The sequence below is a fragment of the Scyliorhinus torazame genome, chromosome 6, assembly GCF_047496885.1.
Source record: "Scyliorhinus torazame isolate Kashiwa2021f chromosome 6, sScyTor2.1, whole genome shotgun sequence".
NCBI lineage: Eukaryota > Metazoa > Chordata > Chondrichthyes > Carcharhiniformes > Scyliorhinidae > Scyliorhinus > Scyliorhinus torazame.
The window spans coordinates 292,746,522-292,770,870 of record NC_092712.1 but is presented as its reverse complement, the minus strand read 5'-3'; the positions used below and the strand labels follow the sequence as shown (position 1 = coordinate 292,770,870).

Here is a 24,349-nt window from a genome sequence, read left to right as displayed (position 1 = left end):
TTGTCTCCTGATCCAAATGGATTTCCGGTACCCGATTCACCTGCGCTCCAAAGACGATGTAATAGATAGTATAACCGTATTTTCAGGGAAGTGTAGGGGACTTCTTCCTGGTATTCCGGCCAGTATTCATCCCTCACCAACACTGTTAAAACACACCACATGCTTAATTTATCTTAATGCTGTTCGTGGGATCTTGCTGCTCATCACTTTCAACATTCTCTACATTTCTTCATTGGCTGGAAAGTGATTTGGACCATCCTAAAGGTGCTATATTTTTGCAAATCTTTTTTTCTCCTGCAAAAATCCAGTCGGTTAAAATTCATATGTGCTGTTTTTTTGGCCACAGAGATTGCAAACTGTAACCTGCCCTCGGCAGCTTCATTGGAGTTGGGTAGTACATAAATTTAGTGCTCCTACCCCATCACCATGATAACACTGTGTAAACTGTGGCTTGCCAGCAGCACTCCCATCTCTTATGTCACAAGATTCTGTGTTGAAGTCCCATTCCAGGGCTTGAGGGCAAGAATTCAAACTTGACACTCGCAGTGTAGTACCTGAGGGAGTGCTGCATGGTTGGAGATATTAAACCCATCTTCTCCCTCACATGAATGCAAACAATCCTCTGGTACTCTTTTAAGAAGTGCAGGAGTGTTCTCCCAGGTTGCCCGACCAACATTTATCTCTCAACCATCATCACAAAACCAAATTTCCAAGCCACTATCACGTGTTGTTCACAAATTTGTTGCATTTCCCACATTACACCAGTGATTAATCTTTAAAAGGACTTTCCCTGTCTGCAGCCAATGCTGCTTCACTATCTAGTGATGACCCAGCGACCCTGTAAATGCAGCCCCTCTCCCCGCTGCAGCCTTTTTGGCCACGTCACCTATCCGTCTGCCCTCTCTGTGAGGAAGCTTTAACACTTTCTGGCAAATCCAAGAACTCACTCAGCACATTCAGATACACTTCGGAATACTTATCCTAAAATTTTGCAAATGGAAAAGTTCTTAAAAATTATCTTTCCAACAATTAGAGTGCCAGGCCCCTTGAGAATCATTTTATGCAGATTTTTAAAAATTTGTTCATGGATGTCGGCATTGCTGGCTAGGCCAGCATTTATTGCCCATCCCTAAATACGCTTGGGAAGGTGGTGGACTGCTGCAGTCCAATTGTTTGCAGAGCGATGTGCAAATTAAACTGGGTACTCTGGCATTGCATCAGCTGGATGGGCTCTAACATCAGGCTAGCACTCCTTCACAGACTCGTACTGCAGGCACTGGGGTTGCCTACATGGGCCTGCCTTTGTCAAGGGCACAGCTGTGCCAGATGCAAAACTGCTAACTGGCACCTTGGTGATCACACTTGTGCCCAAAGAGCTTCTCGTGCAAATGCAGTTGTGTTTGCTCTAACGATACATGATATCAGTTATACAATTCCGTTCACTGGGAGTGTGGGTTTTGTCTATTCTAATGGTGCTGCCCTCTTGGCTGTGAATTCTGGCTCGTCAGGGTAGGAACAGTGGTCAGAGCCTGGAGACATGTGCCACAGGCATATAAACATCGCACTTCTTCCTGTTGACCTTGGCATAACAAAATCCATTTATCTCCACAGATCTAGTCAGGAATGTGTTTGCTTTTTATTGATCCCAGGTGAGGATCTTTGAGTCATTGCTAACTATTACATTTATGAGGACATCAGAATGGGTTTCAATCTTTTAACTGTTTATATGCATCTGAAAGCAACTTTTATAAGGCAGAGGTTCATGTTCCCGAAATGAGGAATGTGAAAGAGGCCATAAAGTTAAGATATTCACTAATAAATCCAATAGGGAATTCAGGAGAATTTTTTTTTCCCTCGGTGAGTGGTTGGAATGTAGACATTTTTAGTCTGTAGGATGTATTTTTTTAATGTTACAATCTGCATAGAAACTGGAAGTTCGAAACAGCTGAAAGATTGACATGATGAAGGTTACACCTTTTTGAACTTTTATTGTAACAAATGACTAAAAAGCACCTTGTGACTAAACACTATTTTCATTTTGTGGGCATCTTATTTCTACTCATTGTAAACTCAGAGTCAGTTGTCATTGTCTCCAGGCATAAGCTTGCACCTTCTTCCCAGTAAAACAAGCCAAGCTCTACTTTGATCTCCCAACAGACAAACCACCCAGGCTTCCTGTCAGGCAGACTTCGACGACCCCCAAATTTCCCCTAAATTTAATAAATTTGGAGTACCCAATTCATTTTTTCCAATTAAGGGGCAATTTAGCGTGGCCAATCCAGCTAACATGCATATCTTTGGGTTGTGGGGACGAAACCCACGCAGACACGGGGAGAATGTGCAAACTCCACACGGACAGTGACCCAGAGCCGGGATCGAACCTGGGACCTCGGTGCCGTGAGGCAGCAGTGCTAACCCACTGCGCCACCATGCTGCCCAACAGTTTTTTTAATGTACATTTTGGATGGTCACAGCTTATGCTGCACGACTGGATGGAATCCTAAGGCCGCAGGCCCAGTGTTCAATTGCCTCTGTGTTTGATTGTGAGTTGGTTTACAATTTATGCTCACTGTGCTTGATTAGTTAGGCTGGGTGCAGATTCAGAAATGAAGTAGAAAAGCTGTATAAAGAGCTGGAAGCCAGAATTGAAGCATGTGGAGTACAGCATTTAAAGCCCTGCAAGTAAAACCTCTTAGACAGCGTAGAAACTGGTGACATCACTGTACAGATTTCACATATGGAATATACAACACTCGGCACCTTCTCCCCTTGATCCCAACCAATCTCCTTGTGGGGTGCTGGGTTACCCTCCACCTTAAACGCTGCAAGCTGAATATCCTTTATCCAAAGACCTTGGGGCCGATCGATTTTGATATTCAGATATTCTCGGTTTTCGGATGTGGTAAAAAGTATTTACGGTAGACCTAGGCCTTCTTGCACTACAACCGTCTAAGGTCAGGTTAGCTATAGTCAATAAATAACTTGGTTATTTCTCCATTTGACAATTTACACGGTGGAGTCAAAGCACAAAATCATTAAATAGCCACAAAAATCACACGGTAAGATGTGTGACTTTAAACAGTGCAGGCAAACAACTGGACCTCCCCCACACAAAGTCGATGAGCTTGGCTCGCATTCGAGTCCGTTCAAAAAGGCGTTCGGTTTTTGAATGTGTTTGGTTTTCAGATGTAAAAATAAAGGATATTCGACTGTAGTAGTTAACAGAGTGGTTCAGGTGCAGGATGTCATTTCCTGAAATATGTTCCTCCTTGTCTCGTCTCTTCCCTCTCCCAGTGTTTCCAGTTCTAAAGTGGACACAATGAGGGCTAATTCGCACCCCCTTGTCTCCATACGCTTACAGTAATTATACTGAAATTCTAGTGAGATTCTTTGGTCATCAAGCACAGGATGCAGATTTGTTGGAATCCAACAACACATTTGTTTCATTCAAAGTAGCTCTGAAGGAGACCGAAATTAAGACAGCTCCAGGAATTCCCAGAAATTTTCAAATGCCAACAAATCTCTTTTGAAGATTTCTCGCTTGGAATCGTTCCCCAGGCAAGCACAGTTTCCTGTGCATTTGGCCTCCTCCATCACCTGGCTTAATCCCAATCCCATCTGGACTAACGCGTAAACGATTTGCTGCGTGGTGGCTGCCTTCTCAACAGAAGGAGGTCCTGGAGGATATTTATCCCTCGACTGGCCTTAAAACAGATAATCTGGTCATTTGTCGCATTGCGCTTTGTGGGATCTTGCTGTGTGCAAATTGTCCGCCGCAATTCGTACAGTTCTGTAAAACTATGGGCAACGTTTTCTAGGCCTTCCTGTCTGCGGGATCTTGCTGTGTTGGAAGGGCAGCATAGCAAGATCACATATACATAATTGCCTGTCACTTGTCCTAATGTCTATTTGTTTTGACTCGGCGTCAGTTTCTGTCTACTTGCGCTCGGGATGTTTTTCTACTATGATGGTACAATAATAAGAGGTTGGCACTGTAAAGTGCTTTGGGATGTTCTGACAATGTGAATGGTGCTGTACAAATGCCAGTTCATCCCTTCAGTAGGTGAAGGTGTGAACTATCTGCTCGGAAACTGTAACAAATTTTAATTTTAATTTTTGCCTGCTTTGGTGTGCCCCCCAAGTGTCTCGGGAGACCTGGGTCATTAACCTGAACGATACATTCAGGAAATGAAATCACCCGTGACCAAATGAGTGTACATATCGTGTGACTTCACATTGGAATTGCAAGAACTCGAGAATGTTTTCAGGGCAGGAAAAGATCATTTGACCTGATTGAGGCTGTGTTCCTTGATCCTGTGCCACGCTCTGCTCTGCATTTAACCCTGTCTGCTATTTGCGTGGGAAATGTGTTCCAGCTTCATTTGGGAATTTGGGAATTGTAGAGGGAGAAATCAAAATGTCCACGTACACATATGAGAAGTTTTATAATGGAAGTCAGTATATATTTTTCAAATATGGGAGGCCCAATGAATGATTGCACTGTTTTTAAAACCAGTGAACAGTGTTGGGGCGATTCCAATGCTCTGATCTGCCACCCAAAAACCTCAGCTCATTCAGAACTCTGCTGTTTGTATCTTAGCTGGCACATTTTGAAATTTCATCCACGTGATTTCATCCAATTTCCCACTATCCCCTGTAACCTCCTCCATCTTCCTTCAAGAGTTCTCTGATTCAGGGCTCCTGCAAATTTGGCTTGTCATAACCCCCAATTTCCTTCGGCCTCCTGCTACCTCGGACCTCAGCGCTGGAATTCCCTCCCTTAAACCTCCACTTTTCTCTCTCCTCCTCCTCAAAATCATGCTCTTTTGACCAAGCTTTTGTTCACCGGTTCTAATATCTCCTCCTGGGACTCGCTGTCAAAGTTCATTTGGTAATGTTCCAGTTAAGTGCCTCGAGATGTAGTGCTATGTCAAAAACGATCTTGAAATGCGATATGTTTTAATGTTGATTGAGGGGTAAATATTAACCCAGATACCATGGAGAACCCTCCCCTCCTCTTCAAATTAGTGCAGTGGAATCTTCTATGTCTACTTGAGAGAGCAGACAGGGTAACACCTCATCTGAAAGCCAGCACCACCGACGGTGCAGCATTCCAATGCAGTGCTTTTTGTTTATTGTGTCTTATAGGATCTGTAAATAAATCTTAACTAATTCAAATTGGCTATTTAAGATGACCTTTATCTTGGTTTAAAGTAGGCTTTATTAATAATCTATAGCCTATACACATTAGTCTGTGAGAACCTTAGTTAGGCCACACTTGGAGTATAGTGTTCAATTCTGGTCGCCACACTACCAGAAGGATGTGGAGGCTTTAGAGAGGGTGCAGAAGAGATTTACCAGGATCTTGCCTAGTATGGAGGGCATTAGCTATGAGGAGCGGTTGAATAAACTCTGTTTGTTCTCACTGGAACGACGGAGGTTGAGGGGCGACCTGATGGAGGTCTACAAAATCATGAGGGGCATAGACAGAGTGGATAGTCAGAGGCTTTTCCCCAGGGTAGAGGGGTCAATTACTATGGGGCATAGGTTTAACGTGCGAGGGGCAAGGTTTAGAGGAGATGTACGAGGTAAGTTTTTTTTACACAGAGGGTAGTGGGTGCCTGGAACTCGCTACCGGAGGAGGTGGTGGAAACAGGGATGATAGTGACATTTAAGGGGCATCTTGACAAATACATGAATAGGATGGGAATAGAGGGATACGGACCCAGGAAGTGCAGAAGATTGTAGTTTAGTCGGGCAGCATGGTCGGCACGGGCTTGGAGGGCCGAAGGGCCTGTTCCTGGCCTGTACTTTTCTTTGTTCTTTGAGCATAGTTTATGTCTGCCTTCTTCTGCTGTTGCAGTAAAACATGGTGAGCATCGTACATCCTCGAGCAAGTGATTTACACAAACCAGGAGGGAGTGGAGCCTACGGGGGAGGAGGGGGGAAAGAAGAGAGAGAGAAGAGTGGGGAATGGGGCCTCCTAGTACATGGGAGGCTTCTGGGGGTGATCAGTGACAGGGCATGGTGGGCCCCTGGCCCTCCACCATTGAATGCTCAGTGGCACTACAAAGCTGGCAGGAGCACTGCCACAGTGGCAGTGCCAGGCTGCCCAGGTGTCAGGATAGCACTGCCAACGGTCAGAGGCTCAGGTGGACATAAAAGATCCCATGGCACCTTTCAAAGAAAATGGGCTGGTTTAGCACAGTGGGCTAAATAGCTGGCTTGTAAAGCAGACCAAGGCCAGCAGCGCGGGTTCAATTCCCGTACCAGTCTCCCCTAATGTGGTGACTAGGGGCTTTTCACAGTAACTTCACTTGAAGCCTTCTTGTGACAATAAGCAATTTTCATTTTAAAAATGGACGTTCTCCCCAGTGTTAATCCTTCAATAGTTATCCTTTAATGAACATTGAAAAAACTATATTACAACAGTGACGACACTTTAAAAAAAAAAGCCTTGATTGGCTGTAAATGCATGTAGAGGTTGTGCATGGCATTCTGGAAATACCCTTTTTAATCACAATACTGAGAATTGATAAATTGACTGTGACTCATTCTTAGTCCTAAATAGACATTTATAACCTGACTATTCTCTTCCCCACCGTCTGTTTTACACCACAGTGGTGCTTCCTCCAGAGAAGGCAGAGCCATGTGATGGGTTCACATCGACTTTCAGTCAAGAAGATGGAGAAAAATGCCCCGGGAAAGAAACCAGCCGAGGGACAGGCAAGAAACGGTTGAACTTTGATGTGAGTTTTGCAATTTGGGAGATGGTGAATCATTATTGAATAAATGGTTTTGTGGAGAGTTTCGGAAGAAAAAAAGGTTGACTTTGGTCTATTAAGAACAAAATGTTCAAGCAAATGTGGGTGTTTTGCCTTATATGGTGCCTATTTACTTTAAATATCACAAAAATAATTAGAGGGGATTCTACAATCCCAATAGGGAGTTGTAATCACAGGGAATATGGTTGGAGAATCAGGCCTACAGTGCTGGAATGTTATGTCTGATCTGTACATCAGATCCTGCTGGAATTGTAGGGTGGGACATGGGGGACAAGAATAGGCCATTCAGTCAACCGAGTCTGGTCTACCATTCAATTGGACCACAACTGACTTGTATCTTAATCTAATTTACCCACTTTTTATTCCGTGTCCTTTAATATCCTTGGCTATTGATCTCAGTTTTGAAATTTTCAATTGACCCAAGCTCAACAACTCTTTGAGGGAAGGAATTTTAAATTCTATTATCCTTGTGTGAAGAAGTGCTTATTGACATTAACCCTGGACAATCTAGTTGTAATTTTAAGGTTATCCCCATCATAGTCTGGACACCACATCAGAAATCGTTTCTCTCCCAGTCCCTCTACACAATCACATCCTTCATTCAACTTAAACAACTCGATTACATCCGAACTTAATCTACTGTAATCAAGCCGATACAAATGCATCTTTTTTTTCTGGTACCATAACCACATGCATAAAACAAGAATTCATTACTTCTATTGTGTACAAGCCTTTAATCTCCTGTTTTTGATTTTACCTCTTTAAAATCGTTTCTATGAATCACGTGATAAAATTGGTTATCCTGTTGATGTTGCAATGCGGTACGTGTCAACGAAGACCCTAGTTTAATGATTTCCTCCAACTTGGCTTCTTTAGCCTACAATAGAATTGGATCTCATACTTAAGTTACACAAATCACTTAGTACAAAGTGTTTCAATGCAAGAACTTGAAGTTGTAATATACTGGCAAAATTGTTAAACTGATAGAAAACACATATGAGGACGGGCGCTGTCCAATGTATTAGCCACTAAAGTCATGTGTGGCGAATTGGGAATCTGGATGTGGGGAATTGACATTGATCAGCAAATAGGAAATGAGTAACAGACCCTATCACTGTACATCTGATTTCAATTCCAATATTTGCACACAAGATACTTGTGATTTTAAATCTTTTTGTGCACTGCTTGGTAAGCAAGTGAGAGGGAAAGTCGAATGTAAGTGATTTTTCATATGGGCGCTTTGCTTGCTTGGTTACTGAATGGTGGTGGATTGGAAGTAAATATACCCATGCAAAATACATTTACCTGTATTGCGTGTAAGCTGTTTTGAGCGCATGTGTCTAAAATGGTGCCACTGTAGTTACACTGATGATTAGTCAGCAATTTCTATTGTACAATGCCGTGCCAAATCTCCTGCATGTGAGTTAGTGGGTAAACTTGGCGTCAAGCTGAATAGTGGTTACGTGGAAAGTCTCTGATTTGACTTGTGCATCTTTTGTTGAGATTGCTAATCTCAGCCTTCAGAGCGGGATTGGAAAGAATTAAATTGGCTTTTGTGTTCAGGGGTTGGAAAAGGGCAAAATCAGCCAAGGAATCCAGCCCAAAGCGCTCCCCAGCAATGTTCACTGGAAAGGTCGGAGTGTGTAGATGTCAGGTTAACTAGAGTTGCCAGCACAAAGCTTGCACATTGAGATGGGCATTCAGGTCAGAGTGCTATCCGTACCTGTAAAACTAACCCAACGAGAATAGCTTCCTTCGATTAAGCGGAGGTCGGTTCTGTTTTTCCAAAGTGTTAATTAAATACAGGATAAAATAAAATGAAAGTACTGGAGTTCACAGAAGAACATCAAAATTAAGGCAAGTAATGTTGCTAGTTAATTCTAAAATGACTTACTAATTCTTAAATATCCTGCTATGAAGGGATACTCGGCCTCCACCATTTCCCTGCAACTACAGATCTTAATAGCAGAGTCAGCCCAGATTTTGCATTAGTGCCACACTACACTTGGGTGTTCTGATATACCTTATTTTTTAAAGAGTCAACCACATTGCAGTGGATCTGGAGCTGCACATTAGCCAGACCAGGCAAGGACAGCAGATTTCCTTCCCTGAAGGACACTAGCGAACTAGAAGTGTTTTTAACGGCAATTTACAACATTAAGCTATGACAACATTTTAATCTGTTGAAAGAACCCTGCGAGTTGAGGAGAGATTTAGAACAGAGAAATGCACTTTCTTTTCAGGAGCTAGAGTGTGACGTGTCTGTTGAAGAAGATAATCATCAAGAATGGATCTTCACTCTTTATGATTTTGACAACTGTGGCAAGGTTACTAAGGAGGTACATTTACATTTGTTTCTGCTTCTTAGGGAGTCATGGTGTGTTATGTGTTTCATGCTACCAATGTAAACAATACAGATATAACTTTTAGCTCCTCATATTTGGGAGAACTATAGGCACAACATAACCAGCTCTAAAGAAGCGTGTTGCTTTCATTGAGATGTATTCACATTTGATTTGTCCAGTAATTTCTGCTACTGCTGCTATGTTGAAGCAATTCCAGGTTCACTTTGGTTCGTAAGTGGATGGGGTGAGAGGATGGTGTGCCTGGTTTGTGAGGATGGCCACTCACTTGAAGCTGTGGACCAAAAGGCACAAGAAGTTGTAGTCCAGTTTTGCCTACGTGACGCCTGAAACAAATCTAAGCCTGCAGAAACACTATTTGAGCAGAAGACCTGTCCTCACCCCCAAAACAGGGTTGAAGAAGTGAGTGAGTGAGAGATAGGGAATGGTCTACAAGCGTCCATTTTAATTCTAGCTCGTCTAAAATGTTGGATATGGGAGATCCTTGGCCAATTTCTACAACAAAAAATATTGTTGGTGAGGCAAATTCTTTGGAAAACAGGAAATGAAGGATTTCTTGCTGAGGACGTCAAGTGAGATAGGTTTTTATTGCAGTGAGATTTTAGGGATTTTTTAGCTTGTCAGCCTTGAATGGTTCCACAAATCTCTACAAGTTCTTTAATCCATCATACTTCAAGTCTACGGTTTAATTGTTTCGCTCTAACGTTTGGGGCGGGATTCTCAGCGGCAGAAGTTGTAGTCCAGTTTTGCCTACGTGACGCCTGAAACAAATCTAAGCCTGCAGAAACACAATTTGAGCAGAAGACCCCCTCCCCCCCCACCACCAAACAGGGTTGAACTGGCGCGCAGTTTTCTGGCGGTGGGATTCTCTGCTCGGGTCGCTGTCAATAGGATTTCCCATTGAAGCCACCCCACGCTTCCAGGAAGCCCATGGATAGGGGTGCACTGCCGACTGGACCAGAGATTCCCGCCACCAGCGAACAGCCAGAATATTCCCGCCCTGATTTTTATATTGCAGGTTTTATACCATTTGCTTTTCTTAATAATAAAAACATTATCAATGTTGTTCATTTGAAAGGTGATATTGGTACAGGATTTCTCATTTTGTGAAACATGTATGTTGCTACCTTTTAGCCACTGTGGGATTATGGAGTCATTGTAAAACGAGCAATTTCTAGTCGTTGACAATAGAGGGAAGGGTAAATTTCTGGCCTGAAATTGATTAGTGGCCATGGCAATGACTTGATTGATTTCTTGCTCACCGTGGCTTTAATGCATAGAACAAATTAAAGTAATGTTGCCCATTCACTTGGGTTCTAGCCAACAACACTGTGCCAGCTCTCTTCAGGCCATCCAAGACCACAAAACCTTTGACATTCCTTATAAAGAAAAATGGCCAGACGATGCTCCTCCATGGCGGCATGTGACGCTGTGGTTAGCACTGGGACTGCAGCGCTGAGGACCCGGGTTCAAATCCCGGCCCTAGGTCACTGTCCATGTGGAGTTTGCACATTCTCCCCATGTCTGCGTGGGTTTCGCCCCCACAACCCAAAGATGTGCAGGTTAGGTGGATTGGCCACGCTAAATTGCCCCTTAATTGGAGAAAAAAATAATTGGGTACTCTCAATTTATTAAAAAAGATGCTCCTCTAAATTGCCATATCATCTGTGAGCCTAAAGACAGTCAACAGGATGCAACCGGTCAGGTAGCTGGACACTTACTAATGGGACATCTCAAATCTTCCCCTATTGGGCCGTCATATTGAGACAATTACAATTTAAGTCCTGTATTGGTGACGACAGTGTTACCCATTTGGTTTGCACATTAGTAATGTGGCACTGAATGGCTGGGATCAGATCCTCAATGTGCCAAATGAATAACTACAGAAATGGCTGACTCCTATTGGTATCGTCTTGACGAAGAAGGTTTGGGTTTTTTGGTTTTGGGAGGGTGAGGCGTGAAAGAAGGAAAACGTTTTCAACACTATGCGACCAGCTCACACGTTGACGCATGAGCCTCATTGTTGAGAGTCTCTGGGTGCTTGGGGCCTCCGCACTGACGTCATCATCCACATCGTGGGAGGCTACCCCCCTGTCCCCGAGGAGCCATCCTTCCAGCTTCTGCTCTCCCTCAAACAGCTGGGATCTGTGAGCACTCCAAGATAATCTTTATTAGTGTCACAGGTTTGTTACTAACATGGACGCTTCCCGCGAAACAGCTATGCAACCGCATAATGTGCATCGTATGGTCCCAGGCGAGCTGGACAAGGGAGTGATATCCCTTGCAGTTCAAAAATGGTGCCCATGTCTCCATGGGGAACGCATAGGCATGTGGGTGCAGTCAATGACACCATGCATCTGGGGCATGCCTGCTATGCGGGGGGAACCCTGGCTCAGCTGGTCGGTCCAAGTTGATGTACATGTAGGCCTTTGCAAATTGTGCATTATGCACTTGTGCGTTCCTGACTGGGAAATGCTGCACAAGTCACCCGTACAGCCCTGAAATGAGTCACTGACATCGACGTTCAGCACGGCAGAACTCATGGCCACCAGCAATGGGTGACCTCCCAGTCCGTACGGGCATCACCTGGCACAGGTGGCCAACTGCCCCGGGACTGATGCAGTCTTCTCTGGCAGTCGACCTCTGGCATCTAGACGTAGGAAGTTCGATGCTGGAATACCCATGACTGGTAGTGAGTGTCTTCTTTGAGGCTCCGCTTTCTGTGTCTCTGATCCCAGAAGATCAATGGATCCTGCCTCTCCCTCCTCTACAGGGCACAGTTCCTGGCCACGTGCAGCGGAGTTTCCTCTCCCTCCTCTGCAGGGCACTGTTCCTGGGCATGTGCAATGGCGCGTCGATGTCGCTGTTGCTGATCGATCGCAATCAAAATAATTGCAGCTTGACAGGCTCCATCGTTCTCCAGAATCGAATACTGAACAGAAGAGAGCATCAATGAGGAGCCCCGACAATGACCTGACTCACGGGTTCTGGGACATCCACCCATGCAAATCCCACTATGTGAGCACCTCTCCACTGAGCCCCACTCCCTCCCCTGTCACACAATAGCCACTTCCCCACAGTTGTCCCTCTTTATTCCACCTGAATGAAGAGCTTCGATCCTTGAGAGCCTCCGTGGTCCATGTGAGGATTGATGGCAGTTGAGTGCATTCAATGGACCTGGGTGCTAACCTCACCTCAGAAAGATGCTGCCCCCGAGATCCCTTGCACAGGGTGACTGATGAGCGAATTCGCCATAACGCCTTGCATCTCTGTTATATAAATGTGAGTATAAGCCTTAGAGTTCAATGCTTGGAGGAAAGGCAACTAAACTAAGGGGCTGGGCTTCCAATGGGTGAAAACATTGGGCGTCAAACCGTGGCACACCAGCATTGCAAAGCTAACTAAATTGGCATAATTGACTCGGCAAGCAAGGGTCAGGGACTGGTTAGGCAACTGGCTTCCCCATGTGGCAGGCGAAGCACGCCTGATGCATGTGGAGACTAAAATGAACATGTCAACTTCACTCTAAGAGGGCACCCTCATTCCCACAACTCTCTTGGGCTGTGGAATAAACAAGTATTCCAACTGGAACAGCCAGCCACCCAGACACTAATCCCTGACAGCCTGGCCTCCATAGCCAATGGCCTTGAACTTCCGAATAGCTCATGCCCTCTGGCTTTGCAGTGCTGCCTGAGTGTGGAGATTCATTCTCTCTGCAGTCATCCTCCCCCTGTGTAAGAGTCTTCAGGCCTCATGAGGCTGGAAAACGCCCCTTCTCCGAATCCCCCACTCGGACTGGAATCTCATGGGTCCCCACCCATGAACCTCACAGTCAACCCCCGTGCTGACCCTATGGATCACCCACGTTCCAGCTGCCACTGTGCAAGGGCAATCCCTCCGTGGTAATACCACCACAAGCCCAGCAAGGAGGACGCGTGAATCGCCACCTGCATACCAGCCACCAGAAACCTTTACACCTGAAGATTCACAGCCATGGAGGGCCGTAGGGTCTGCAAACAAACCCATGCCTTGAGAGACCAATACTGAACCACCACCGTGCCACGAGTTGAAAGATCTGGGTTCCCCGCTCCTCCATTTGCGACTGGCACCCCTGGTTGGCAATAGCGTCCTGAGCGCTCACCTCCACTATCCCCTTCGGAGGGGAGGTCACCAGGTTCTCATTTCTATACAGCTGTTGTAAATCGCGCTGACCGATGAATATGCAGTGAAGGGAAGTCCCAGCGGGAAGGCCCACTAATGATATTCTAATGTATTTACATTATATTCCCGCCTTCCATGGTGGAATTCTCATTACGCCACTGGGGAGGGGCCTGTAAAATCTATAACGCAGTTCTCGCCATATTTTCTGCCCGCTTCACCATTTTCACGGACGGCTGGCGTGGGCTCAAAATTCCACTCATCGTTCTGGACGCCTGAGGTAGATGCCCAGCATGAACAGGAGAAATGGGAGTGAGACGAGGATATCTGAAGGAATTGATGGGAAACACCTTTCCTCCGATTAGAACATGGAACGTGCTGGTAGTTGAGGCAAAGAGCATTGATGTAAATACATGAGTGAGAAAGGAATAGAGAGATAAAATAGATGTAGAAAATGTCGGAAATACTCAGCAGTCCAGGCAGCGTCTGCTGAGGGACCAATTGAAGATTGGAGGCACGATTCTCCCAAAAGGGAAGAAAGTCCCATAGGAAGCACTTTTAGCAGCGTGTTGCCCAGCACTTACAGTGCCGAGAAACACATGGCTATTCAACGCGACTCCCATTGAATAAGGTGCCTGAACGGGGAATGCGCAGCCGAGACCACACGCAGCCCTGTTTTGTACAGTGGGACGCTCTTAACCCCCAACACCCACACCGGCAACCCTGGCTCGATCGCACACGTATGCAAAATGCCAGCTTGGCATCTTGGCAGTGCCATCTGTGCACCTTGACAGTGCCTGGCTGGCATCTGGACGGCACTGCCGTGGTTCCCAGGTGGCACCAGCAGTGCCAGGATACCACCCTGCCCAAAGGGCAGCAGCTGGGGACCTTCAGTCCCCTGGGAGACCTCAGGTGAGTGCCGTTCCGTCTGGTCCCAGTTTGTGGGGATCAGTGCTGAATGGCGCTTGCCCGAGGTCTCGGAGGCGAAGGGTTTGAATTCCAATGCCTCGGGTACCTCGGGGAATCTGCATGTTAGAGGGAGACTTAATGTCATTGTGGGCGGGATTCACATCGCAACGTCTTGCGAGACTGCGTCGAATCTCACATGGCGTTGCAAGCCGGGTAGATCCCAGGAGCGGGGTCGCCCGGCTTTCAACAGTCACGCTGTGCCATGGCGAGCTGCTTTTCGGGTGCAGCATGGCCATTGGATCGCACACTGGTGACTGCCTTCCGGAATACCCCCATTCAGTTTGGAAACATGACCGTGAAGTTCCAGTCGTCCGTCGTTTTAATTCACCTTGCTGGCCCCTCTATTCCCTGCTTCGTGCAGCGTTCCTATGAAATTCAACACAAGTTTGAGGAATAGCACCTCATCATTCAGTTAGGCACTTCACAACACCGAGTGCAACCATTTCAGATGGTAACCACTGCCTCCATTTTGCCGCCTCTTTTTTTTTTTTTTTTTTTTGCAGGTTCTGTTTTGCTGTCTTATTTTTCTCTCTCTTTGCTTTTGATCAGCCGCTGATCATCCTCCTGCCATTCACACCTCCTCATTTGTTTCTTTCCTTGTCCCATTGCCACTCTCTTTGCCTCACACGCCAGGCCTTTAGCATTCAATGCCTCCAGCCTTCCTCACTATCACGGACATTCCCTTTTCTTTTTTCCACAAGTCAATGATCTGAAATGTTGGGCTGGGTTCTCCGATTTGAAAACATACGAACAGTAGCGTTTTACGCCTGGAAAAATGGTGCAAAAGCTGCACCGGTCCTCCATCTGGTGGGGGGGGGGGGGGGGGTGGGTAGCAGGCACGCAGGCACGCAGCATAAATTCCCCCGGCTTCACCTGCGGATGCGGCCGGAGAATTGCTGAGTATGTGGCATGCGCATGGCGCCAGCCGTGCACGGTCACGGCCTGCCAAATACTGCCCCCTGTAATCAGCCTTACCCCCCTCGCAATACCCCCACCAGTGCCTCCAACCCCCGCCAAAGCTCCCCAGCATGCGGAATGGCTGCCCCCCCCCCCCCCCCCCCCGGACTGCAGCGGCGCTGTACTCCGTCCGCAGCCGCCACACCGGGTTCTCGAAAATAAAAAGGATACGTGTTCCATGCTGTCGGAAACTTGAGCCATTGGGGGCGGAGCACCGGGGGGGGGGGGGGCCTCAGGTGATGCCCTGAGGCCACCCCAAAGGTGTGCGGCATACGTTTTTGAGGGGACGGAGCGTTGCAAAAGCGGCGGCGCCCCGCAATCTGGCGCAAATGGGGATTCTCTGGCCGATCGGCGAACGCGACTTTGGTGTCGCCAACCAGAGAATCCCGCCCATTAGCTCCGTTTCTCTCTTCACGCACACTGCCTGACCTGAGTACTTCCGGCATTTTCTGTCATTTTTTTCCGATTCCCAGCATTCACGGTATTTCGCTTTCATGATGTGATACTAAGGTTAGGTGAAGTCAAGTGGGAGGAGGCCTGTGTGGGGCACAAACATTGGGAATTGGGCTGAATTGAGTGTGCCTGGGCTGTGGGAAAAAAATGATCCATCATAATCGCATACTTTGGGTAGGATTGTACCTATTTGTTTTGTGCAGAGATTCTCCAGGTTTCACACTAGGGAAGCACATGACATTTGTTTTTGTCTCAATCAGGCTTGCTCAACCTATGGCCCACAGGCCGCATTGCGAACCATAGAACTCTGTGGAGCAAAGAACAGAGAACAAAGAAAAGTACAGCACAGGAACAGGCCCTTCGGCCTCCAAGCCTGTGCCGACCATGCTGCCCGTCTAAACTAAAATCTTCTACACTTCCTGGGTCCGTATCCCTCTATTCCCATCCTATTCATGTATTTGTCAAGATGCCCCTTAAATGTCCCTATTGTCCCTGCTTCCACCACCTCCTCCGGCAGCGAGTTCCAGGCACCCACTACCCTCTGTGTTTAAAAAAAAAAAAAAAAACTTGCCTCATACATCTCCTCTAAACCTTGCACTATAAACCTATGCCCCCTATTAATTGACCCCTCTACCCTGGGAAAAGGCCTCTGGCTATCCACTCTGTCTATGCCCCTCATAATTTTGTAGACCTCTATCAGGTCGCCCCTCAGCCTCCGTCGTTCCAGTGAGAACAAACCGAGTTTATTCAACCGCTCCTCGTAGCTAATGCCCTCCGTACCAGGCAACATCCTGGTAAATCTCTTCTGCACCCTCTAAAGCCTCCACATCCTTCTGGTAGTGTGGTGACCCAAATTGAACACTATACTCCCAAGGGTGGCCTAATTAAGGTTCTACATAGCTGCAACATGACTTGCCAATTCTTATACTCAGTGCCCTGGCCAATGAAGGCAAGCATGCCGTATGCCTTCTTGACTACCTTCTCCACCTGTGTTGCCCCTTTTAGTGACCTGTGGACCTGTACACCTAGATCTCTCTGACTGTCAATACTCTTGAGGGTGAAGTAGTAGTTAAAATGTTGGTAAGACGGGTCAGTGAGCTTGAATATTTCTGCAGGGGCCTTCCCATGATTGTTCCTGATAGGCTCACTATTGCGACAGAGAGAGGCACTGGAGCAGACGGGGCCTCTGCTCTCTAAGCTTTCCGCTAGTTCCAGCTGCTTTCCCTCAGCTCCTGGGTCTCTGACCCAAATCCCTCACCTTTGGCTAAGCTTTGGCTGCTTTCGCCCAGCTCCCAGTTCTCTGGCCTGGCTCCCGCTGTTTGTCCTGGCATCCCCACGCTCCCCTGCTTCTCCCAGCACTCCCGTCGGTGGACATCGGTCGAGGGCCACTAGGCCTCAGGCCTCACTTCTGTCATGTTCTGTAGACCGACTGATATGAATGATGAACTACAGAACATCTAGTTTAAATAATTTATTATGAAACAACTGTGTGATAAAGATAACTGGGATAAATAAAATGATATACTTCTAACACTAACTAACTTGCTATAGAGCTACTGCAAAGTACATCTATCCTCCAACACGACTTACTTCCAACTCCCCAGACACAGGGTCACTTGGTGGGTTTACACTGTCACCTGGCGGTCGGAGATCATACATAAAATTATCTATAGAATGGCTTTAGGCATATAATCACAACTTCAGGTCTCTCTTCTGCTCTTCCCACCTCGATTTAGTGAGGGTGATTACTTGAGTGTGAGGGTGGGCGAGTGAGAGGGAGGTGGCGAAGGGGATAGTGAGAGGGAAGAATGAGTGTGAGCCTGGCTCACTTCCAGCTTTGGGGTTTTCATCACCCTCACCCACAAACACCAGCAGGCACTCTCACCGTGAATGAGGGTGAGCGAGCGAGTGAACATCCTGAGACTGGGACACGCCCATCCTCTCGCCCTTTCACACTCTAATAGCCATCTTTATTACCCTTTTTTAAATTGTCAATTTATTGTCGACTTTTTTTTTTGCTCGGCAAGTTGTCTCATTTCCTATGTTAGCCTTTTTTTTCAAGTTCATGTTAAATGTTTTGTAAAACATTAGCATTCTGAAATTTGTTTAGCCCCTCCCCCATGTGAGAAAAATTGAAACGTTGCCTCACCAGCCTGGTCTAAATTATCCGAGTGCATGCCAATCATGTGAATTCTGACTTGCCACCAGCGGGCATTGGCAATTGGAGAGCAGGGTTCCTCATTTCCAGCACTTATTGGGAAATGTGATCATCTACTTTAAATCAAGGATAGATGGGCCCAGAATATTTTGTAAATGATTGGAAGCTGTGGAGGAGCACAGAGATTTAGGGATCCAAGTACAGAAATGGCAAAACTGGTGCACGGGTACTAAAAACAAATGTAAAAGGTTAATGTCAGCTGGAATGCAAAGGGGTGGGAATTATGTTCCCTGTATATTGTATATAGACTCTAGAGTACATGCATTCAATTCTGGACATTGCTCCTCAGGAAGGACTTATTGGTCTTGGAGGAGTTAGGGTGATGATTTTCATTGAAATTACAGTGCAGAAGGAGGCCATTTGGACCATCGAATCTGCACCGGCCCTTGGAAAGAGCATCCTATTTAAGTCTCCACCCTATCCTTGCAACCCACTAACCCCATGTAACCTATTGGACACTAAGGGACAATTTAGTATGGCCAATCCACCTAGCCTGCACATCTTTGGATTTTGGGAGGATACCGGAGCACCTGGAGGAAACCCACACACAGGGAAAAATTGCAAACTCCACACAGACAGTCACCCGAGGTCTGAATTGAACCTGGGTCCCTGGAGCTGTGAGGCAGCAGTGCTAACCACTGTGCCGCCATGCCACCCATCACCAGAATGATACCAAAGCTAAAGGGTTACGAGGGAAATTTGCACAGGCACTTGCTTGGGCAGGGGCAGCACGGTAGCCTTGTGGATAGTACAATTGCTTCACAGCTCCAGGGTCCCAGGTTCGATTCCGGCTTGGGTCACTGTCTGTGCGGAGTCTGCACGTTCTCCCCGTGTGTGCGTGGGTTTCCTCCGGGTGCTCCGGTTTCCTCCCACAGTCCAAAGATGTGCGGGTTAGGTGGATTGGCCATGATAAATTGCCCTTAGTGTCCAAAATTGCCCTTAGTGCTGGGTGGGGTTACTGAGTTATGGGGGTAGGGTGGCAGTGTTGACCTTGGGTAGGGTGCTCTTTCCAAGAGCCGGTGCAGACTCGATGGGCCGAATGGCCTCCTTCTGCACTGTAAATTCTATGAAAATTGTCTTCAAATACAGAAGATTAAGATGATTAAATGATTTGCTAGGATAGATAGCAATAAAGTATTTCTTCACGGACGTAGTGGTCGCAATGGACGCAGAGAAGGCCTTTGATCGAGTAGAATGGGAATATCTGTGGGAGGTACTGAGACGGTTCAGATTTGGGTGGGGCTTTATTGACTGGGTCAGGTTGCTGTATCAGGCTCCTGTGGCAAGCTTATGGATGAATAGGACAACATTGGACTAGTTTAGGCTGCACCGGGCGATGAGATGGGGATGTTCCCCCTCCCCACTGTTGTTCGCATTAGCCATAGAACCGGTGGCAATTGCACTGAGAACCTCAAGTGGCTAGAGGGGGCTGGTCCGGGGGGTTGGGGGGGGGGGGGGGGGGGGGGGGAGAGAAGCAGAGAGTCTCTCTTTACGCAGACGACCTGCTCCTGTATGTATCGGACCCAGCAGAGGGGATGGAAGAAATCATGAGGATTTGGGGGGAATTTGGCCGGTTTTCGGGGTATAAACTAAATATGGGGAAAAGTGAGATGTTTGCGGTCCAGGCGAGGGGACAGGAGAGGCGACTGGGTGAGCTGCCATTTAAAGTAGTAGGGGGAAGCTTTAGGTATCTAGGCATCCAAGTGGCGCGGGAATAGAAACGGCTGCACAAACTAAATCTGGCCCGACTAGTAGACCAAATGAAGGACTATTTTTGGAGGTGGGATGCGCTCCCGCTGTCACTAGCCGGGAGGGTGCAGACGGTGAAGATGACGGTCCTCCCAAGATTCCTATTTGTGTTTCAGTGTCTCCCCATCTTTATTCCGCGGTCCTTTTTTAAACTGGTCAACAAAGTGATCTCTGGCTTTGTATGGGCGGGCAAGACCCCGCGAGTAAGGAGGGGGATGCTTGAGTGGAGCCAGGGAGAGGGTGGACTGGCGCTACCAAACTTCGGAAACTACTATTCGGCGGCGAATATAGCCATGATCAGGAAGTGGGTGGTGGGGGAGGGTCAGCATGGGAGCGTATGGAGGCGGCCTCATGTAAGGGCACCAGCTTCGGGGCATTGATAACGATGCCTCTGCCGTTCCCACCGACACGGTACTCCACCAGCCCTGTGGTGGTGGCGGCCCTGAGAGTTTGGGGGCAATGGAGGAGGCACGTGGGAGCAGAGAAAGCATCGATTTGGTCTCCAATTTGTAATAATCACCGGTTTGTCCCGGGAAGGATGGACAGGCGGTTTCGGAGATGGCAGAGAGCAGGGATTGAGAGGATGGGGGATATGTTTATAGAGGGCAGCTTTCCTAGCTTGAGGGAGCTGGAGGAGAAATTTGGATTGAGGGGAAACAAATTCCGGTACCTGCAGGTGCGGGACTTCATACGCAGGCAGGTTTCAACCTTCCCTCTCCTACCACCAAGGGGGATACAGGACAGGGTAGTACAGGGTAGTTTCCAGAGGGTGGGTGGGAGAAAGGAGGGTCTCGGACATTTACAAGGAACTTATGGGGTCAGAGGAGACGCAGACTAGGGAGCTGAAGCGCAAGTGGGAAGAGGAGTTGGGAGGAGAGATAGAGGATGGTCTCTGGGCGGACGCGTTGAGTAGAGTCAACGCGTCCATAACATGTGCCAGGCTCAGCCTGATACAACTCAAGGTCGTTCACTGGGCTCACATGACAGTGGCACAGATGAGCAGGTTCTTTGGGGTAGAAGATAGGTGTGCTAAGTGTGCGGGAGGGCCAGCGAACCATGTCCACATGTTCTGGGCATGTCCAAAGCTTAGGGGACTCTGGCAGGGGTTTGCAGATGTCATGTCCACAGTGTTAAAAACAAGGATGGCACCGAATCCAGAGGTGGCGATTTTCGGGGTGTCGGAAGACCCGGGAATCCAGGAGGAGAAAGAGGCAGACGTGCTGGCCTTTGCTTCCCTGGTAGCCCGGAGACGGATACTGTTAGCTTGGAGGGACTCAAAGCCCCCGAAGTCGGAGACCTGGCTATCGGACATGGCTAGCTTTCTCTGTTTGGAGAAAATCAAGTTCGCCTTGAGAGGGTCACTGTTAGGGTTCGCCCGGAGGTGGCAACCGTTCATCGACTTCTTCGCGGAAAATTAATCATCAGCAGAAGGGGGGGGGGGGGGGGGGTGCTAGTTTAGTTTAGTGTAAGGGGTTAATAAAGGTGGGACCTGTAAGGGAGGAAGACGGCTTTTGCACTATGTTTATAGTTTCATGTACATTGTTTATTTTGTTGTCGCTGTAAAACCAAAAAATACCTCAATAAAATGTTTATTAAAATAAAAAGTATTTCTTCACGTGAAGGGGAGTTAATAAGTGGGCATAACCTTAAAACTAGAGCCAGGCACTCCTGGAGCGATATCAGGAAGCACTTCTTCGCACAATAGTGTAAATCTGGAACTTCCGGAAAAGGCTCCGGATGTTGGGTCAATTGGAAGCTTCTAAATTCAGATAGTTGTATGACTGTAGTCAGGGATATGGATTGAGGTACAGATCAGTCCTGACCTTTTGGAACAGATAGAAAGGTTAATGGGCTACTCTTGTTCTTGGGTTACAGACTCGAGGAGCAAAATTGCCTTCTATTGCTGAATGGAAACTTGGGACACAGGCTTAATTGTTACCTAATCTAAAATGTTGCCACATATTAATGTGCCTGGAACTTGAACATGACAGTTAGGATTTAACATTCTTGAGGTGTAGGATATCATATAGGGCATGGACTTGTGTTTGAACAATCCATGTGTCTGAATATTAACCCATGGGAAGAGCTTGTGTGCAACCAAGGATTTTTCTTTGAATTAAACATAACTTGTGAACTGTTTGTATTTTTTTTTGTAGGACATGTCTAGCTTGATGCACACCATCTATGAAGTCGTAGACGCTTCAGTAAACCAATCCTCTGCCAGCAGCAAGACACTGAAGGTAAAGTTGACGGTGACCCCTGAACCTTCTCATCGGAAGAAAGATGGCCTCGCCAACAGTCAAGGTAAACCACTTGACATCTACTATAAGCACAACATTGAATAGTTTCCTTATTGTTTACATTACTCCTCCTCCTCCTCCCCCCCCCCCCCCCCCCCCCCCCCCCCCCCCATCCCCTCCAGAATGTGTGTCTCTGAATGGGAGGGGAGTGACTATGGTCCTAACTGGTAGATATTTAGATTGCCAGATCATCAGGTATAATTGCCCATCTAAACTTTTAAGTAGGCAAAACATCGCCGCTCTATTCAGTCTACAACATGGTCTAAGGTGTCCAGTCTCTCTGTGATGCGGCAAGGGCTTTTTAAAAGTGAAATGTTACCCTTCAATTTTACGTTGCACCATTATTGTTAAGGTATCAGCCTTGACTCAGTAAGCAGTGCTCCCACCATTGAGTCAAAAGATTATGGGTTCAATTCCCTTTGCAGAGACTTGAGCACAAAATCAAGACTCCCCATTTCAGTGCTGAAGGAGTCCTAGCCAGGGGTGGCCCATTTCAAATGAAACATTAAACTGAGATCCCGTCTGCCCTCTCAGATGGGCATAAAAGATCACGTGATACTGCTCTGAAGAAAATCGATGATTACCGCTGAAAAAAGAAGCATGCCGTCAAAGCTTTTCATCTTGCATTCATCAGGACAGATCACAAGATTACCGACAAAAAAAGGGACAACAATTTATACTGCACAAGAAGAGCTGATTGGTTGGCAAGTGGACTCTGGTTGAGGTGTTGTCATGGAAGAATGCACAAGATAATATTTTTTTTCAACATTTTTACAGCAAGACACAAGTTCTATACCACCAGAAATATGATATTGTTCCAATGTCTGAGCCAATGTTTATCCCTTACATTTCTCAACTGGCACTTAAAACAGCTCTGAAAGAGTCTTAATGCACTCGAAATGTTTCTCTCTGCACAGATGCTGCCAGACCTGCTGGGTTTTTCCAGCATTTTCTGTATGCTGTTTGTGGGGCCTTCAAATACTTCAAAAGTATTTAATTGGTTATAAAGTGTTTTGAATACTCTGAGATCATGACAGATGGAATATAAATGCATATAAAAGTTGAATACTGCGGATGCTGGAAATCGGAAATAACGACAGAGAATTCTGAATAAAATGAGATCTGTCAGCAACTGTGGAGAGAGAAACAATTTGGGTCTAAGTGACCCTTCTACAGCATATAAATGCATGTCCTTTCTTTATTTTACTTGCTTTGGATTTGAACTTGACCATAGTTTCCATGCTACTCCATCACATGCCATGAAAACCGAAGATTTCTCGGGGGAATAGATCTCCATCACCTGAATTGCTATGGCAACAGGAATGAACCACTCATCAACCAGATCTAATGGGTCAACATTGCTCCCAGTTACCTCCATTTTATCTTCCTAGACTTTAATTTATATAAACTGGCAGTTTGGACCAACTGGTCTGCGCTGATGTTTACGCTCCATGCAAACCACCTCCCATCCTTTGCCTGACACTATCTGAACTTGATTGATTGATATTTATTGTCACACATACCGAAGTACAGTGAAAAGTATTTTTCTGCGGCCAAGGGAACGTACACAGTACGTACATAGTAGACAAAAGAATAATCGACAGAGTACATTGACAAATGGTACATCAACAAACCGCGATTGGTTATAGTGCTGAACAAGGGCCACACAAGCAATACATGAGCAAGAGCAGCTTAGAACGTCGTAGAAAATGTCCTTGTAGGGAACAAATCAGTCCTAGGGACAGTCGTTGAGGAGTCTAGTAGTTGTGGGGAAGGAGCTGTTCCTATGTCTGGATGTGTGGGTCTTCAGACTTCTGTATCTTCTGCCTGATGGAAGGGTCTGGAAGAGGGAAAAGCCTGGGTGTAACAATAAATATCAATCGATCAATCCCCCTTAAGTGCGTCTATGCTATTCAACCAGCGCCTCTTGCAGCCTGTCTTAATGTGAGAGCCTGTTTGCAACAATTTGAGTCAGTTGCCCAGTCGCTTTGCACCCACTCAAGAGAACTGGGTGAGAACTGTCAAAATTTACATTTACATTTTCGTATTCTGCATGAATTAAATCCCAGATCTTTCTCCGTCTTCCACTGAACGTTGTTGAAAGTGTTACTTGCGCAGAGCGTGTGTGTGTTTTTGTTTGACGAGCTTGGAAGCTGCTGTGGTGAGCATTGGCTGAGCTAAGCAGGCTTATGGACAGATTTTTATGTCTACCTTTTGCAGATCGGGAAAGCAGTCGGTGCAGGAATGAAACCGAACATGCAGAGGAAATGAAGAGCGTGGATAAAAGGCTGTCTGCTCAGCTGAGGTACTGGGAGCTAAATTCATCTCCTCTAACATATTTCTGGCCTGATTTCTACATTACAAGGGTCATTGAAAAGTGAGGTCAAGGGGAAAAGC

The 24,349-nt window shown here is 46.6% G+C and overlaps 1 protein-coding gene across 2 annotated transcripts in view; it reads left to right on the top strand.

Moving 5' to 3' along the window:
* nkd2b (NKD inhibitor of WNT signaling pathway 2b) overlaps positions 1-24,349 on the top strand; it is a 138,860-nt gene that overhangs the window by 106,502 nt on the left and 8,009 nt on the right. Inside the window, exons 5-8 of one of the 2 annotated variants that reach the window (XM_072509846.1) lie at positions 6,622-6,749; positions 9,029-9,124; positions 21,809-21,956; positions 24,173-24,257. In XM_072509846.1, coding sequence (XP_072365947.1) covers positions 6,622-6,749; positions 9,029-9,124; positions 21,809-21,956; positions 24,173-24,257 — 457 coding nt within the window. The remainder of the gene's footprint in view (positions 1-6,621; positions 6,750-9,028; positions 9,125-21,808; positions 21,957-24,172; positions 24,258-24,349) is intronic. The other variant, XM_072509847.1, reaches the window with a different exon arrangement.